The sequence below is a fragment of the Vigna angularis genome, chromosome 8, assembly GCF_016808095.1.
Source record: "Vigna angularis cultivar LongXiaoDou No.4 chromosome 8, ASM1680809v1, whole genome shotgun sequence".
Taxonomy (NCBI): Eukaryota; Viridiplantae; Streptophyta; class Magnoliopsida; order Fabales; family Fabaceae; genus Vigna; species Vigna angularis.
In genome coordinates this window covers 28,862,828-28,882,040 of record NC_068977.1, presented here as the reverse complement: position 1 = coordinate 28,882,040, position 19,213 = coordinate 28,862,828, and the positions used below count along the sequence as shown (strand labels likewise).

Genomic DNA, 19,213 nt, shown 5'->3' with positions numbered 1-19,213 from the left:
AGGAATCTTAAAAACCGGAGTTGGTACATCCTTGATCATAGAGCAGCCCTGGTCAAATCCAGTAAGTTGTGACTAGTCATATGTACTGGCGTTTATGGTGAGTTTGATTCGTCAAACATTCCGGTGACCATTTATGGTGATATTTTAGTATTGTTAATTTATTTTGTTATATATTCATTTTGTATTGGATTTTATTGGATTTGAATTTATGCATCTGAACATGATATGAGTATTATGGGGAGATTTTGTAAGGGTATAATGTGAGTTGAGGAATATGAGCATGGTATGAGTCTCGTGGAGAGATTCAGTAATGATATGGTATTTGTGTATATGTTGATGTTGAGGGTCCTGTAGTTAGAGGTTATCCTGATACTCTAATAATCATCATGTCTCAAGTAGAGAAGGATGAATTATGTGGTGAGAGGGGCAAGAGGTCCTGATCTATGTGCCTGTTTTGGACATAGTGTTGAGGACTAACCTTGTGGATGGTATAGAGTATTTTGGAAGTGTATTTGTAAGAGGAAGTAGAAGTCATCACAAGTGCATAACCTCCCGTGACCGTTCATCAACATATCATCGGAATGAGTGTCTATTGGGTATTGTGGAATGAGTGTCTATTGGGTATTGTGGAATGAGTGTCTATTGAGTATTGTGGAACGAGTGTCTATTAAGTATTGTGGGATGAGTGTCTATTAGTAATTGTGGTATTGTGGGATGAGTATCTATAATGCGATTGTTGTATGATGGTATGAGTATCTATGATGCGATTGTTGTATGATGGTATGAGGGTGTCTGACATAATTATTATATGAGGTTTGTTGAGTGTATCAAAGTAATGGATGAGTATCTATGATGTGATTGTTGTATGATGGTATGAGGGTGTCTGACATAATTATTATATGAGGTTTGTTGAGTGTATCTAGGGATGGCAACAGGTCGGGTCGGGCACGGATAGTGCCTACCCGCAACCCGATCCAACAAAAAAAAAATCCACCCGCTACCCGCACGGATACCCGCTTAAAAAAATTTGCGGATATTTTAAAACCCGCAGATACCCGTGGATATCCGCGGATACCCGCAAATATTTAAAAAATATATATTTTAATAAATGATTAAAATAATTTAAATAGAATTACAAAAAATATATAAAATATAATATAAATTAAATTAAATATAAATTTAAATTGAATTTTAATTAAATTTAATATTGTAAAATATAAATTAATGTTAATTTTAATTAAATTTAACTTAATAAAATATAAATTAAATTTTTATTTTTATTTTTTGCGGGTAGCAGGTATCCGCGGGTACGGATAGTATAATATCCGCACCCGACCCGTTTATAAGCGGATATTAAAATATCCGCTACCCGCGAGTTGCGGGTAGTAAATATCCGCGTGTATCAACTATCCGTCGCGGATTTTATCCGCAGATATCCGTGGGCGCAGATTTTTTTGTCATTCCTAAGTGTATCAAAGTAATTATGCATGTTTTATAAATGATTGGGTGCATGTTAGTTCATCCTACTTGTTTGTGTTTGTGCATGTGCGATCATCGTATAATTCGTTATACGGGAGCAGATGAAGGAATGTCGTCTGATTCAGTGCCAATGGAGAAAGAGATAGAAGAATTTGAGTTATATTTATGAGTTTATAGCTGAAATCTGAGTTTAAAACATATATATATCAACTATGAATTATCAAGTATAAGATTAAGGGTGTGAGATTACGATATGTTACCTGGTGATTTGATGTATAAATTTTAAAATATTATTTTAACATTAAGTTGTAATTAAACTTAGTTATTAATTTAGTTTCAAATTGGAAAAGAGAACACTTTTAGAGAATTAAATTTAATCAAAATTTTAAAATAAAAGAACTTAAGTAAAAACCATCGTTGTCATGCGACAGTAATAGTGACATATGATATTATCACTACTATGTAACATGACTATGATTTGCCATAATAATTTATGTTTTTTTAACTTAAAAAAATAGAAAAATAAAATTTTCACGTATTATTAAAAGTTTCACGAATTAACACATCTCAAATTAATGATTGAATCCTTTTAAAATATTAGAAACTTTAATAAAAATAAACAAATTAAATTCTTTTAAAAAATTAGAGAATATAATATCTAATTAAATAAATTGTTAATTTTCTTTACTTAGATTAATTCGTGTCTATATAAAAAAAGATGTCCTTTATACTTTTAGAAATTCAAAAGAACTTCTATTAAATTTCAAATACCAAAGCCTACATCAATAATAAGAAAAAAGTTAAATTCTTAACAAAAAATAAATCACGTATTCTAATTAATAGTTTAATTGTGTATATCCTTAGTTGCCTTTTCATAAATATGCTCTACCGTTACAACAAAATATGATTACTCTTAAACTTAAAATTTTCAACAATACTAAAATTTTAATAAAATAAGAAATCAATGTTATAAACTTTTTATTCTTCATTCATTAAAATTTATTTCTAAAAAAAAAAATCATGTGTTACTTATTTAATTCATCTAACATTTCTTTATGCATTAAATTATACTTTTCAATCTATCTAGTTCGAGATTTCTATGGAAGATATCATAGTTTATGAAAAAAGATAAACTTTTCATTTTTCTTAATATTGAGAAGGCAATGTAAAGACACAGAAGAAAAAAAAATTCCAAAAAAAAATATGAGACTCAATTATTATATGTTTATCAGTTTAAATGTGTTTTTTGGTCCTTAGCGATCTTATATCTAGTTAAATTATTTTATTCTTAAAATTAAACAACTTTATCTTTGAATTTTTCATTTCACCAACACTCTATTTCTTTTTCTAAAAAAGTTAACGATTTTACATGGATTTGGATTATAAAAATAGTTTTTAAAGTTTAAAATAAATATAACAAAAATTGAAAGAATTTTTTAAGATGTGAGATTAAGAGTTGAAGAGAACAGGAAAACTTTTAAGTCTTTTTCTTTATTTTTGAATGAAAATTAATATATTTTTTTTTAATTTTGTTATTCAGTTTGTAGAGAAACAAAAATAATACGAGTAACAAAATGTACCAAATTTTAAAATAAACAACTTAATTAACAAAAGTTTGATAGATAAAACCACGGTCACACTTCTAATTAAAGAAATTATAAATATAATTAAAATCTTTATCAATGCTTTCTTCATCCTCATCTTCATTTTTCTAAACCAAAGAATCTCATCCAAACACTACCATCCAACCTCGAAATTTCACATAGATAAATGTGCTATAATAACATAAAATGTTTTAATTCTTTTTATATATTATAATAATTATTATAATATAATAATAATAGTAGTAATAAATTATTAAAATAATGTGACGAAGGAGTATTACATAAATTAGGAAACTAGCTTGTCACGTTACGACGAAGAAAGACATTTCTGGATTCTTCGTGTTCGTACATTTGACAAAAAATATTTTTTTTCCTTTTTTTCTCATTTTTTTATCATTTATGTTTCTTGATACAGATAGCAAGAAAAGAAAAAAAATCAAAATTTTAATTCAAAAAGTGGACATTCAAGAACTTTGATTTTTAATTATTTTTTACTAAAATGATTTATCAAGTATTGGCATAATCTTTATCCACTGTATAACAATTAGTTATATATATTTTTGTTATATTTCAACTACAAGTATTGTAATAATTTTTTTTTCATGAAATTTGTTTAGGTTTCTCAATTTTCGTGGCTATGAAAGAAGAATAAAAGGGAAGGAAAATTGAAAGTTTGTCCATATTTTATTGTCATTTTCAGAAACAGATAGAGTTGGTTCTAGATCCTGTCTTTATTTGTTTTTTTCTGTATGCAAAATCATTTTCATGCTTCCTATTTCAGCTTCTAATCATTGGACAAAATATAACAAGAATATTATCAAAATTCAGGTTTGATCGAAGAAGGGTAATTTTTCTCTTGTAATTATTTTATATGAATGAATAAGTAAATGAGAATAAACAAACAATATACCCTTTTCATGATAATTAAACTTTTAACTAAAAGAATTTAAAGTTCTCATCATTTTTTCTTTAATTTAATTTATTTGTCATTTGTAATACAAATGTATTTTACAATTAATCTATATAATGATTATTTATAATTTTATAATGCATACTTTAAATAAATTAGTAGAATTATTTTTATTAATGTCATTGGTTACATTAAAATACATAAGAACTAGTTTATTATTTCTTTTTAAATGAATTATTCTTTTTCTTAATATAGTTTAAAATTATTAGTTTTAAAAATTTAAATGAAAAGTAAATAATAATGAAAATTCCTTTAAAATGAAAGTGTTGTTATATATGTAACGCACATATAAACTTCACTTCTTTTTTTAACTAAGGATTACTTTATTATTTATTACTTGGTCATTTCATGCCTTATTTTTCCTAAGTGAACATTTGCCTAGAGAGTGTTAACCTATCATTTTTTTTTCTGTGTATAATAACAACCATGATAATAAGGTTTAAGTTTAAAACTTTATTTAATGTGTTCAAATCTTTCATGTAAATTAATTTTAGTAAGCTTTCAGCCATTATGTTTCATTACATTTATTGTAATATTTTTTATTATTGAAAATTATAGCACATGAACAAGTTTGTTATATAAGAGTGAGATTTGTGTAATTTGTATTTTTTTTTTCTAATTTTATTAATGAATAATTTTTTAAAAGGAGAAAAAGATATTCCAATAGTTGAAGCAAGTTAAATTGAACTAAATGAAAACCAAAAAAAACAAGAAAATTTCATTACAATGCATCCACCAAATTTTCAAATGTGGTTAATTATGAACAAAATATATTACATTTACAAAATGTAACATCCCAGATTATATAGAATCATATAACATAGTAAGTCCACATTTAAATAAAAAAGAACAGTTAGAGTAAACTGTAAATAAAGTTTTAAGCTTATAGTCATCCCAAATTGAGTCCTAATTTAAAACTTAAACGCAAATAGAGTATTTCAAAAGATAAGGAATAACTGATAAAATCCTAAGGAGACTAAGCAACAACATCATCTTCCTCCAAAGCCTGTTCCAGAGGCACCTCATCCATCTTTGCTCACATCCAAGTGGATGATCATTGCAAAAGAAAGCATACCCAAGTAAACACAAACACACAAGCAAGGGTGAGCTAGATATAAAAATCATGTTATAGCAGTCATAGACAACATGCAAGTAAAGACAGATATATTATACTATACAAACATGACTTGTGGCACTTTAACTTGACTCGTCCAGACTTAGAATGATTGTCGAGCTATGACGGGTCGTGCACTCATGGTGACCTCTACTGCTTTGCAAAGCCATTGCCAATGGGTTTCACCCTACCACACTCACGTGGTTAGTCCGTTATCACTCACCTTGGGTCATACTAGAAGCACCCAAGACTAGGACCTCCTCCTACTACTCACGACATGGTTCAATCCTTTCTACTTGAGAATGATCGACCACTGTAGTTCCAGGATAACCCCCAAGATTGAGCTGTCATGCAAATAATTCTAAACACTAAGGGCACCACCATGAATCTTCTCCTTGAAGATCATGGAATTACGTTCAATATTATAGGGCACCACCATGTAACCTCCTTAGAGATCCATGGAATTACGTCCATCAACCATACTTTTAAAAACCACATACTTTCAATCACCAAACATGTTTCATATACTCACACACTGTCAATATAATCACCTTACCACCTCATACTATGCATTTCAAACATTCCACATACTTGATTCAACCAAAAAGAGAGCAAAAGAGAAGACTGGGCTAAAAGGGTTCGCACAACGCACCCTGTTCACAAGGCGAGACAAGAGAATCACGCACAGCGCACCCCTTAATTCGCATAGCGAATTAACTCGCAGCATGCATCAGACTTCAAACCTCTCGCATAGCGCACCCAGGTCGCTATGCGAGAGCCCAGACAAAGACCAACCCCCCTAAAACTCTCGCTCTGCGCCCCACTCGCCTTTCGAATTAAATGGGCAGTGGTTCCAGACCACCACCAGTCGCATAGCGATAGGATTCGCCAGGCGAATCCACAAACAGAGAGCAACACCCTCTGGTAATTCGCACAGCGGACCAGCTCGAACGACAAATTACCCAGACAATGAGCACCCTTTATAGAGTCTTGCTATGCGAGACAGCTCGCATAGCGACTCTGCATCATCTGTAGAACGCAAATTCTGCAGAATCATACACTCACACCATTCCTTACCATTTATAGGCCTCTTGGCCAACTTCTAAGACCTTCAATTCGAAGTATATGTTGAATTAAACATGTCTAACTGATTCTAACCCTTTCTAACATCTTTTTAAAGTGTTTATGCATTGATTTATACTTGAAAACTAAAAATCTCTCAACCTAGGGGCCCAAATCTAATTCTACCACTTTTAACATGATCTAGTCCAGTTTTATGTTCCTAGCAAGTCAAAATTGACCTATCTAAGCTACCCAAACAGCCCAATTGCACTCTAGACCTCCAATGCCCAAAATCGCTACCTTACTTACTCTCCAAATGAACTAAAATCCTGATAGAACACCAAGTCTCCCACTTATTCAATGTTACAACAGACCTCTTACCCCAAGGCACTTCAACATAGTAATTACAGAAATTAAATACCCCCACACAGTATACAACCATCACACTCCAGTTCCACCGTTCCAAGATTCAACACATGCAATTACATCATTCCAAGTCAAAACACAATACCAACAGTAAAGCAGTTCAAAACTCAACATACATCACATGTAAACAATAAAAAAATATATCCTAGCTCCCCTTACCTGGAAAACTTCACAGCACAGCTTACAGTATCGTTCTCTACAGCACCTCACACAACAAGGGCACAACCCCACTCTACAAATCACCCAAGTGACGATAGAAACAGCTCTTAGAGCTAGAACGAACAGAGGAAAAACGTAAAGAAGGGTATACTAGGCACATGCAACTTGCCCTAAGTCCCAAACAACGGAGAACAGTGAAGAGCTACTTACCCGCTGAAGAATGAAAATCTATTCGAATGGTTCTGAAGGTCTCAACATCGCGGTCACCTGAGCACCACTTAATCAACAATGCAACAGTTGAAATTGGTGAAGGGGTAGAGAGAAGGTAGAGAAAAATAGAGGAACAAACTTTTTTTTAGAGAAAGAATGGGAAGTTGAGATAATGAACTTAGATCTGAAATCCTTTCTAAGGTTATAGTGCCCTTAGTCTTACGGGCCTAGCTGCCTCAACATAAGGCTCAACTGCTCTTGGCCCATTTTTCAAGTCTTTACACAAAATCAATATATATCTTATTCAATAGATAACCAATTTTTTTCCAATGTTTGAAAAAGAAATTATTAAATATGGCATAGTTTAAGAGATAAGATGAGTTTGATTTAAGGATACAATGCACCATCTCTTTAGACACTTCTTATGTCAAACTTTAAGTTTAGTTAAATTTTAACTACTTTATAAATTTAAGTATTTATTAAAATATTTTATTTTATTAAATATTTAATTTTTTTATTTAGGTAACATATTATTTGATTTTTTCACTCAATAGAAACACAAAATCATTATTTTCATTTCTCTGAAACTGTGATGGTGTCCTTCCTTACCAATAAAATTTAAATAAAAAATACCTTACCAATAAAATTTAAATAAAAAATAAAAAATATTTTAAATAGTCAATTAAGTGAAACATGTGAGTTAGTTAATTAAAATTAATCACATCTTTTTTATCATAATATTGGTCTAAAATAATATTGAATAATAATCAAAAGAAATGAAAAAGAAGAAGTGTGACAATAGAATAACAATATGATGAAATAATTTTACATTAATTTGATTCATAATAGAATAAGGGTAAAATATCATAAATAAATAAATTTTTATATTTTTTCAAGAAAATAAAAAGTAAAAAATATGAAAGAATGTAAAAAAATTTATGAGTTAAAATACCATTTTTCTATTCAAGATCTCCATATTTTAAAAGCTCATAAACTTTTCTCGCCTTTTTTTTTAGTTGTGCTTTATTTTATAAAACCACAATCATATTTTAATATTTTGAAACATTACGATCATGTCTTTTTTCAAAACATTCTAAGCCAAAAGGTTACAATATTCTTAAGTAAAACAAAATCTAACAAAAAAAAAATCTCAAAAGGAGTTGGGGAGATTACCACATAGGGCAGAGGAGACAAGAAAAAACAGAAAATAATAAACAAAACACAGTCACTGAAAATCACTTCTAATGACCACAAATTGTGGTAGCAATTAAAGAAGTTGAAAAGGAGATCAAAACATAAAACTCCATGATTGAGATGAATGTAATGGTAAATAATAATGGTGCACCAAACACCACCTATAGCAAGTTATTATAGGTCTTCCATCTTTATGTATTTTTGGTAAAAGGTGAAGAATGACATTGAGTTAAAGATCAAATATCACTCCAATAACTCATATTCAAAGGACAAAAGAAACTCATCAAAATGGTATTAGGGTCCCAATAAAAGACAAAGACCCTAATAAAATATATATATATATATATATATTACAGAAAACCTAAAAATCAAAATTGATATAAAAATCCATCCGAAACCATATAATAATTTATCTTTTAAAAAGTGGCACAGAGAGAATGCGTTTTGAAGCGTTTGCTTCTGATATTCTAAAATAAAAGGAAGTGGTGCGAGCTAAGTTATGCTAACCGTTCCTCTGCATTTCCTCTCCACTAAGACCACACAAACATAAACCCTTCTTCTCCAAGCTACACAAACTTCAAACCTCATTTCTCTTTTTGACTCCATTCACTTTCTCCCATCTCCTTCAATGCCAACAAATTCTCATCCCCAAAACACCCATTGCTACAAACAATTCCCCATCTTTTTCCCTTTTCTTTCCCAATATAACCCCCCAAACCACACTTCCCAACTTCCTACCTTCAAACTCTTCCTCACCAAACACTTCCACTCTCACCTCATTCTTCTCTTCACAAACTCTAAATCACACACCCAAATGCCTGAATCAAGTAAATTTCACATCTTTCAAAGCACCCTCTTCACATTCCTCTCCCTCTCCTTCCTCCATGCTTCCACAGCTCAAGCACAGTCTTCCATGGAGCCTGTGCCCACATACATCACCCACCACAGCTGGGAGCCCTCCGTTGCCATCACCGTTGGAGCCATCATCTTTGCTCTTCTTGTGATGGGCATCCTCTCCATCTACCTCCGCCGGTGTGCCGAGTCACGGATCATCATCACCACCACGCAGACCACCACCACTGTCCCCTGCTCCTGCGCGCAGGGGATCAACAAGGAACTCCTTAATACCTTTCCCACCCTCTTCTACTCCAACATCAAGGACCTCAAAAAGGGTGAAGAAACGCTCGAATGTGCTGTGTGCTTGACCGATTTCTCAGACAAAGATGCCCTCAGACTCCTCCCCAAATGCAACCACGTGTTCCACCCTCACTGCATTGATTCCTGGCTCGCTTCCCACGTGACATGCCCTGTGTGCCGCGCGAATCTCAGCCAGGATTCGTGCCAGGTTGCCATAACTGTTCCCACCCTTCATGATGAGGAAGTTTCCGGAAGTGAAGAAACTGTGGCAGAACCAAATCAAAACACTAACACAAACCATGCCGTGAATCAGGTTTGTGTCGGAAGTCCTGCATTGAGTGATGACACTACCAAAACAGTGTATGTAAGTGAGGAACAATCTTCATCTCCTGATGTTGTTCCTGAGTTAGAGTTAAATTCAAATTCTGTGTCTGGTGATGGGGTGGTTGTTGTTGCTGAGAGGAACCTTTCGAGGTCAAATTCCACTGGGCATTCTCTTGTGGGTGTGGAAAGGTACACGTTGAGGTTACCGGAAGACGTGAGGAGGTACATTCTGGTGAATCATGGAAGGAGTGTTCAGCGTTCTGCTAGTGTTAAGGGTACGTGTTGGAGTGATAGCGAAGAGAGTTATGCCGGGAAGAGGGTGGAGAAGAGGTGGGTGATTTGCACGCCGCCATTTGTGGCAAGCCATGGCTGAAGAGCTCCGTCGGAAACTTGGTGTTCGTGTTCGGCGTTGGACTTCTAAAAGATCCTTTGATGAGAGGAGGTGAAGCTTTGTGATGTAAGGTTGCTTCAATAAATGGGTTGCTGTCAATTCTCCAGAGACTGTGAGAGTTTGCTGTTACAGAGTTGAAGCAGAGGACGGAAATGGAAGAAGAGTGGAGTTCTCAATGAATGAGTCAACTCGTTATGTGTACTATTTTGGCTTATGAGTCAACTCGTTTTCTTTCTTTCTTGTTTTTTTTCTTCTTACTTTATTTTTTGGGATGAGAGCGAGAGTGAGTGAGATCGTGGTTCCCTTCTTTAGCACATTATTATGTTATTTATTTTATTTTATTCATTTATAATAATATACCTAGTATTAGTCGTAATTATTTTCATATTATCTTGTCTGTGAAATATTTATATAATTTAAGGTCACTTAGTTTTGTCGGACGATTTAAATAGTTGAATCTGATTTTTTTGTTAAAAAGTTGAATCTAATCTTAGTTTATTTTATTACATACGCAACCTGCCGTGTTCTTATTTCTCCCTGTATTTTCGAACTTGTTTCATAATAAAAATAATTTCTATTTTTAGGTATGTAAATATTGAACACATAATTCGGTTATGCTAAATGTTTTCATCAATTGGAGATATAAAAATTACGCGTTTCTTAATGTTGTAAACATAGGATAACCCTCGTTATATGGGGTTTTAAGAAAATTGTTTTTATGATTTTAATTTTTCTAATTTATTGCTTTTATTTTATCTTTTTTAATTAATTTTTAAATTATTTTTCAAAACTGTGAATACTCAAAAAATAACTTTATATTTTATGTATTCAAAGATTTTTATTACTCTGAATTTCAATTCAAATGTAATTTGTATATTTAAAAATTATTTATTATAAATTTCAACTGTAAGAAATAAAGTGGTGTACAATTCAGATAGTAATACTGGTTTCTCGAGAATTAAGGAGTCAACTGACCAGAATTTAATTAATCTCGCGATTTCCAACTCAAAGGGTAACCACTTTTCCTTTAAATCATGTCTTTTTTTTTTACCTTGAGATAAGAATAAAATCTTAAAGGAAAATATCTTGTGAGGATGCTTTTAAAACCAACAGCTAAGTATGTATAAGATAACCTTTACATATTAATGAATTAGCATACAACAGACTTAAAATTTAATAGATGAGCCTTTATTTACGAATGAAAAAAGAATTTGATTAAATGATAAATACACTTTAAATATAATAATATCACTTTAATGGTTCTCGTGATTATTTGATAAACAAACTATGGCCACCTTCCACCATTAAGTTCTCACCAACACCAATTACCAAATTTCAAAACAATTTAAATGCAAAATATCTTAGTGTCGTTCATTATGAGAGAGAACGAAGTAAATTGAATCGCTCACATACTTGGTTTGTAAGTGGCACATGTGTTTTGATTGGTTTTACTTTTCGAATGGTATCAAAGCGCTTCAATGATGCTCAAAGATAAATTACAAACAAAAAAAATCTTAAAGCAGTTGATCGCATGATCTAAAAGCTATAAAGAGTATTGATTTTTATATTAAATTTTCCCAAAGATATGCTTCCCCCTTATACTAAAGATGTTGGTGGCCAAAACAATTTTTCTGCTGAATATACTTAGCTAAAGAACAGTCCTACAAGAGAGAGAGAGAGAGAGAGAGAGAGAGAAAGCACCATGCACAAGAGGCCAAAGAAATACAGTATTATGTGAACCTATATGCGTATCACCCAACTAGTTTTCTGTTTCGTGGCAAAGACAAATTCAGATAAGGTTTAGTTTAATTAATGTCATTTGCATATTCACACGAAAACACAAATCAAGATAATGACGCATCAAACTCCTCGTAATGATAAATCACAATCACTTATGCCATTATTGGCACTCTATATAACATGTGGTTGCTATGATTACAAATATGGGTCAAGACTTTGGCTGAATTTGGGTTGCAGCGTATGAAAAGGGGATGACAAGTGTGCCTCCAATTTCTCCAGTCTTCTAGTCCAACATGGTTTCACCAAATGACAGGACATTGAGTCTAAGGGAGCTTGATTTAAGGGGAAGAGCCTAATATGATAGGCTTTTGTCTTTCCCTCGATCCCATCTGTGGCTCTTGAAAAGCAAGAAAAGAAAGATAACCATTAGCATTTACACTCCAATTTCACAAAATAAATGAGACGGGGAAAATGGAAGAGACAAGAAATACCAAACACAAAAGTGACGTGCCCTTAACTATTGTTTGTTAGCTAGCATCATAGAATCAATATGTAACAATTTAAAGTTCAATATTATCTTTTCAAGTGTACAACAGACTCTAAACAAAGGCGAGCATTAGTTGATAACACAATCAGCAAACTACATGTATGGAACACTGAATATGCAAATTTAGCGTATGACATTTTCACTCTATTATTCACGATACGCACACCATTGACGAGGCAATTTGTTTTAATGACGAACCAAAAGTAATGGTAAAGTTGTATTCTGGTAAACAATTAATCATGGACTCGAATCTAAAAATAGCTTTTTACATGTGAAAGGGAAGGCTGTGTTCTATTATCCTCTCCTATACATTTGCGAAGGTAGTAGCCTCTGATACCCTAGCATGTTAGTCATGAAGATTATTTTAGTCATCTAGTTAGGCCAAAATGGAAACTGCCGCAGGTTTTCATCCTTTTAGAATTGAAATGGCAGCTTTAACCGGTCCTCCATCCATGTGGCCGAATGAGGTTGCATTTGTATATCATCCGCAAACCCCCATACCCGTCTTGCTTGTAATTACAGCAACTAATTGTGGCATGTTCCCATGTATGTTCTAATTGTAAAATGATTGTCTTAGCATAGTAAAGAAACAGATTCATTTTCAGACTTGGACAGCTAATCAAAGAGTAACTAATGAAACTCCTAAGAAATGTCAAAAACAGCTGTAACTTTACTACAAGAATCTGCTAATTTCTTCTTTCTCTTCCTTGGTGTGAAGTGTAAGCTATTGCGTATGGGGACAACCTTTTGGATTCTACAGTTTTTTAATTAAGTATTGTTAACGTTCTAAATTTAGATAAATAGTTGTAAAAATGTAAAATAAACTTAAATCTTATCGTGATGGAAGGTTTGGACATTTGAAGTGAGCATCTTAGTACCAGTAAGATAACATGTGCATTAGCATTGTTGCTTTTTGTAGTTAATTATAAAAGATAAGATCTTTTAGGATGAACTTCAGGGATTTATATGCACCGTGCCCCCACTCACTATGCATTTTATTATAAATTTAATATTGGGTTACTTGAGGGCAAGACTGGAAAAAGCATCTAAATTAAAGATGAGAAGGACATATACTAGTAAACAAGCACGTAAAGAGAAATTTGGAGAGTTTTTCAAAGTTGGAATTGCTTGATTGAAGTGGAGAGCAAACCACTATCGATGCAAAGATTGCAAACACTTTTTACGCGTAGGAGTGATCATCTTGATTCAAGAAATAAGAGAAGATGATAAGAAAGGGTGACGTGCGCAAATAGATAGAGTAAGAATAATTAAAGGGCTTTTCTTGCAATGCGAAAGGCAGTGACCCTTTTGGTTGCAACATAAGCTGTCCAGCAGAACCATGTGAGACCCACAGTAAGATAGACTCAGATGCAATAACAGAATCTTTTTCATGGGCATAAGTACACAGGGAAAGAGCGTCTGAAGGGAAGAATTCCCATTCCAACTACACTGGTCTACATCATATCTTGCTTAATTCAATTGAAACTCCCCAGTGTTGACGTCTAGGAACATCAACACTAAAACAATAATACAAAACTAAGTCTATCATGAGTTTACTTTTGGAAAAATATTTGTTGGGCAGTTACTAATAATCTACGAGAAAAAGGTGTAAAAAAGAAAAGTAATAGATACACGTGACATTATAAAAACAAGAAATGAAGAATATTGATAGAATATTTGAAATACGTAAGGGTTGAAATATCACTACGCTTGCCTTTGATCAACAGTAAAAGTTTATACAGTATCGTTCAATCATTGGTTGATACACCGTTAAAAAAGTTTAACTTTTTAAATGTATAAGTTATAGTTTTCTGAATGATGTGACAACAAATGATTGGGGAATAATATTTTACACTGTTAGTGAAGTAAAATGAAATGCTTTACCAGTGAAAATGGGAAGTTTATCTTTGGTAGGAACATAAGTTGGTTCTAGTCTTAGAGTTATAGACTAAAGGGAAGAAATGACCACTAACCCGAAGACACTATGGGTTGTTTTTCGAATTCACAATTTTGTAATTCATACTAATAAAAATAAAACTTATTGGGAATATACTTGTTTGTTATTGTTGTTAATATACATGTTATTTGTCATGCACATAAAAATATCTCTTACTCCGCAGTTAATAGTCCTTCTACTTTTTCTAACCAAATCTTTTTTAATATTTAAACTATCAGATTCATATACTTCGATTGCACCAACTATAATTTTAAGAAAAGAAAAAACTCCGGAATAGTCTCACTTCACGTCTTTTTTATCTCCCTTTTCTCAAGTGGTAAAAGTAGGAAGAGGGACCAATAATTTATGTATACGAACAACTTTTCCCCCTAAACCCCAAACCAAAGGAAGAAATTCTGAAGTCCACCGATATAAAATAGCACTCATAGTACTAGGAACATGTACTGCTACAATCATGAGGATTAGCACTAAACATAAATAAATGTGATCGAGAATTAAAGTGAAAGATTATAATAATCGACGTCACACACGTTGACACCTAAATGTTCCTAAGAATCTCTAACAATGAAGACACCAAAAGTTTGGAAATGTTGAGACACTTTTTCAAGGGTCATATGTTGCTTCACAACTGTCCTCTACAAAACGAAAAATATATTCCAAAGAGGGTTTAATGGAACGAAAGGAAAGAGAAATCTTACTAGAAATGAGAGCCTTTGGTCTGTTCTTGAACAGAATCTTATGTCTAATGACTCCAACAACTTGCAGCTCCACCTTACACCCACTTTCTCCATCAGGATGCTTTACTTTCTTGAGCACCACCATTGGCTTCTTCAAGGGAACCTTTGACCCTGTCAGTTCGTGGTATCCAACAGTGAAGGTATACACTTCCTGAACAACAAAAGTCATCAATAAAAAATATTAGTTTACAATTAACTAACAAAAACTTGAAATACTTTTGTTGGTAATCATTGATTTAGAGCCCTACTTGGGTCAACCAGTGTAGTCCATGGTTTAATTGAAACCACTATTTTTCTGTGGACAATCATTTTTTAATCACTATAAAATATAATTGCATTCATTCTGTCCATACATTTTCCAATTCTATTATGATAGCTAAAAATGTTTACAGTTTCTCTATTTATTAAGATGACAAATCTTCAATTTAGACCCCACTCTATTTAGACAGTATTATTTATCTTCCTTTTACCTACATCACATACTACATTTCTAAAAAGCTAAAAAAGATCTCAGTTTTTTTTAACTATTACACGTTTATCTTCAGTATTCCTATATTCAGTATTTGTTAAGTGCATATTCACTTCAATTTTAAAATAATCATATTATAATTCATATTCATCATTATAAATTAAAATTATAATTTATATATTCAAAATATTTATATGCCATACCCTTTAATACTAATATAACTTCTATATTTAAAAACGTATAATTAATTTACATTTTAATTATAAAAAAATATATTTATCACGTAAGACACGATAATAAAAATAAAATCCTAAAACAAGATATCACTTTTAAACAAACAGTTATTTGAACCCTAAAAGGTGAAACGAAAAAAAAAAAAAACTAATCAAAATTTATGAATTAGAACAAAAGCTATGAAAAAAAAAATCTGTCTACTTAAATAGTTATATTTTAGTTGAATATTCACATTTTATTGAGCTACTTTCATACTTCGCTGATGTTAACAGATACACTGCTGTTATATTTTAATTATACATACTAAAGGTTTACTTATATTTCAACATTAAAATTTGATGTGAATCTGGTTTCGGTCTCTGATTCAAGAAATTAAAATGATTTTCTTAAACGTAAAGGATCAAAACAGAATTCAAAATGATAATTAAACCTAAAAGCCTATAAAGTCTGGTTTCAAAGTAACTGCACACATCTATTTCTTATTTAATTTCCATCATCTCTCCCGTTCTTCTATTCTTTTTTTTAATGTAGAGATTCCCCTAGTAACAATGAGCCCAATCGCTATACTTCAGCAAATCTTCTGACAAAATCTCATCAATAATATTCTTATAATACAACTTAACAGAACACTAAAATTGGAAATAAACGTTTTAAACAGTGATTTGAGAAGAGTCTATGACATAAGCAGGTAGCGAAGGTGATTCTAGGTGTAGTATGAGTGACATTTGTCGATAAATCGGTGGTCAAAATGCGATTTGCAATGAGAAGCGGAATTGAAATGACGATGGAATTAAAGGGAGAATATGAAGAGACGAAAAAAGAAGGGTGAGAGAAGGGAACCTGAGAAGAAGGACGACAGAGAGTACCGATGTGGAGATTTGGGAGGGAATCGTGGAATCCTGGCTGAGGCTCCACCACTCCTTGAAGCTCCACAATGCCCCATTCCTCGCAGCTTCCTTCTCCGCAGCTGCACCTCACGCGAATCTCCATCTTTTCCCCTTTTCTCTCTACACGGACTCACTTGAGGATTGGGAATTTTAGAGGGATGTGATGTGCGATGTGGTAACGCGCGAAAATCGCTTTATTTTCCCGCCAAAATTTACACGGGAAATTGTAATAATAGCATTAAACATGGATTCCAAGAGGTTTTATTTTACAAATTGTTAAAGATTGAGCTAAATAAGTTTTTAACAATTTCAAATTCTATTTATAGTAAATTTTGTATCGCTGATTTTTTAATATTTAATCGGCAAGGGAAAACTACTTACTATTTTTTTATTAACTGGGTTTAATGTGTAATATTAGGTTGGAAACGGTCGGGTTGCCTATTTATTACTTGTCAAGTCTAAATAGTTTTATTATGAAAAACATACATGATAGTAAGATACCGTAATACTCGTAATAATCTATTAATAAATTAATAATTAAATATACATATATATATATATATATTATTTATAGATATTTTATTAAAGATATGTTTATTATCCAATACATATTTTATCCGTAGATATTTATATTATGAATTTTTTTACCATTCTTAGTTCAACGTGATATTGTATTATCTTGTTAATTTAAAATTATTAAAATAATCATTTGAATTACAATCATATATTTATGAAGTTTAAGATATTAAAATTCTCAAAAAAAAAAATTAAATTGTCAATTTTAATGCAAATAATTTTGGAAAAGATAAAACTTGTTTAATCTTTTAAATTTTATCTATAAAAAAGAGTTAATTGATAAAAAAAATAGATCTAGTTAACATATATGTACTTAAACATTTATTTGACATTTTATTAATTCCAATTGACGTGTACTTTGAAGTGAGATGACATCTTTTTTAAAACCTTCGGTTGAAGTCAAAAATCGAACTTGAATATTAACTGAAGAATCTAAATGTCAATCACTTCCTCCGGTATATTTTCAACAAGTTATATAAAGGTTCGTCGTAAAGTAAATATAAGATGATTTTTTTTAAATAACATAATTTTAAAAAAAAATATTGATTAGTGGTAGAAAAAAATGTAAGTATATTGTAGGAAGAAATTGACATTTAGTAGTTATTATTCATATATTAAGTTGTTCATATATAAACATATATAAGTTTTTAGAATATAGATTATTTTGTGACTATATAGGATGAATGAATTTAACATTAATTTAGAGTTAAAGTCTTTATGTGTATTGGAAGTATTTAGAATTAGTAAGATGTTAATATTTAATTAGACAAATTTAATATAAGTATATATAAAAAATATAGATGTTTATTTGTTACGTGTTATCTTATATTTCTTTAAGATGATGTTTTGGATTAATTGAGATTTGAAATAAATTAGATATATAAAGTGTATGTTAGATTGGTTGATGTATTTGAATCATGATTATCTTGTATATGTTTGTATTTTGATCTTAACTAGAATACTCTTCTTATGTTTGATATATAATATTTTACATGATTGTACTTGGTATATAGTAAATGATATTGTAAAGTTAGGAGATGATTATCAACTAATGATTGTGTTATTTATATTTATAAGATTTGTTTATGTATATTCTGTTGGGTATAAACAAAGTCCCACATCGGATAAAATAAGATATGAATATGGGTTTATATATACACATAACATATTTTCATTGTTAAGAGGCCTTTTGGAGTGGTACCTGATAATGCTAAATTTTATCTCGTCCAGGAGCTAAGAGGACGCTCGTCCAACATTTAGGACGCTCGTCCAGGCCAGAGAAGAGGACGCTCGTCCACTTTCAATTTATCCAGATGGTCCGCGCCGGGCGCGACTTTTTGCGAGAGGCTCGCGCCCGGGCGCGAAACAGAGAGGGCGCCGGGCGCGACTTTTCGCGAGTTTTCGACTTTTTGCGAGAGCCTCGCGCCCGGGCGCGACTGACAGAGGGTGCCGGGCGCGATTTTTACTGATGTGGCAGATAGAGTCTATTTAACCCTAAAACACGAAGGGGAAACGGTCTTTGGTTCTTTGGAGGTGCGATTTCACGGCTGGAGCTCATGGAGGGCGTGAGGAGCTTGTGGGAACATCTCCTCCTCTTCCTTTGGGTCTCCTTCTTCTTCCATCTTCCATGTTTGTAAGCTTTAGGGTTCTCCATGGAAATGGAGAACCAAACCCATCTTGTTGGGATTAGTTGTAGCCTTTGAATTCTTGTGTAATTGTTGAATGATTTGATTATATATATGCCTTTTCTATCAACTGCTAGTATTCTTGTTTCTGATCTTAAAGCTTGCATGTAATGGGGACGTTCATGACTTGATTTTGGGGTTTTATGGATTATGGGGACGTAAGATGAAACCCGGAACTGAAATAGGAGTCCTTGTGGGTCATTGATTCTAGGGATGGAAGATGATTCACATGTTGTCTTAGATCCTAGCTCTTTAATGCGAGTTTTGCTTGTTAGATTGCCAAGCGATTGGGGTTTGATAAGGAAAACCTA

The 19,213-nt window shown here is 32.2% G+C and overlaps 2 protein-coding genes across 2 annotated transcripts; one reads left to right on the top strand and one right to left on the bottom strand.

The window, feature by feature from the left end:
- The first annotated feature begins 8,654 nt into the window (after positions 1-8,654).
- On the top strand, positions 8,655-10,455 carry LOC108344641 (E3 ubiquitin-protein ligase ATL6). The gene has a single exon (XM_017583079.2). The coding sequence runs from the start codon at positions 8,847-8,849 to the stop codon at positions 10,050-10,052; it is 1,206 nt and encodes a 401-aa protein (XP_017438568.1). The 5' UTR covers positions 8,655-8,846; the 3' UTR covers positions 10,053-10,455.
- Positions 10,456-11,773: 1,318 nt separating this feature from the next.
- Positions 11,774-16,803, bottom strand: LOC108343946 (uncharacterized). Its single transcript, XM_017582403.2, has 3 exons — positions 16,595-16,803; positions 15,013-15,202; positions 11,774-12,207 (listed from the first exon to the last, which is right to left on the bottom strand). The coding sequence occupies exons 1-3, from the start codon at positions 16,742-16,744 to the stop codon at positions 12,149-12,151; spliced, it is 399 nt and encodes a 132-aa protein (XP_017437892.1). The 5' UTR covers positions 16,745-16,803; the 3' UTR covers positions 11,774-12,148.
- Between the last annotated feature and the right edge of the window lie 2,410 nt (positions 16,804-19,213).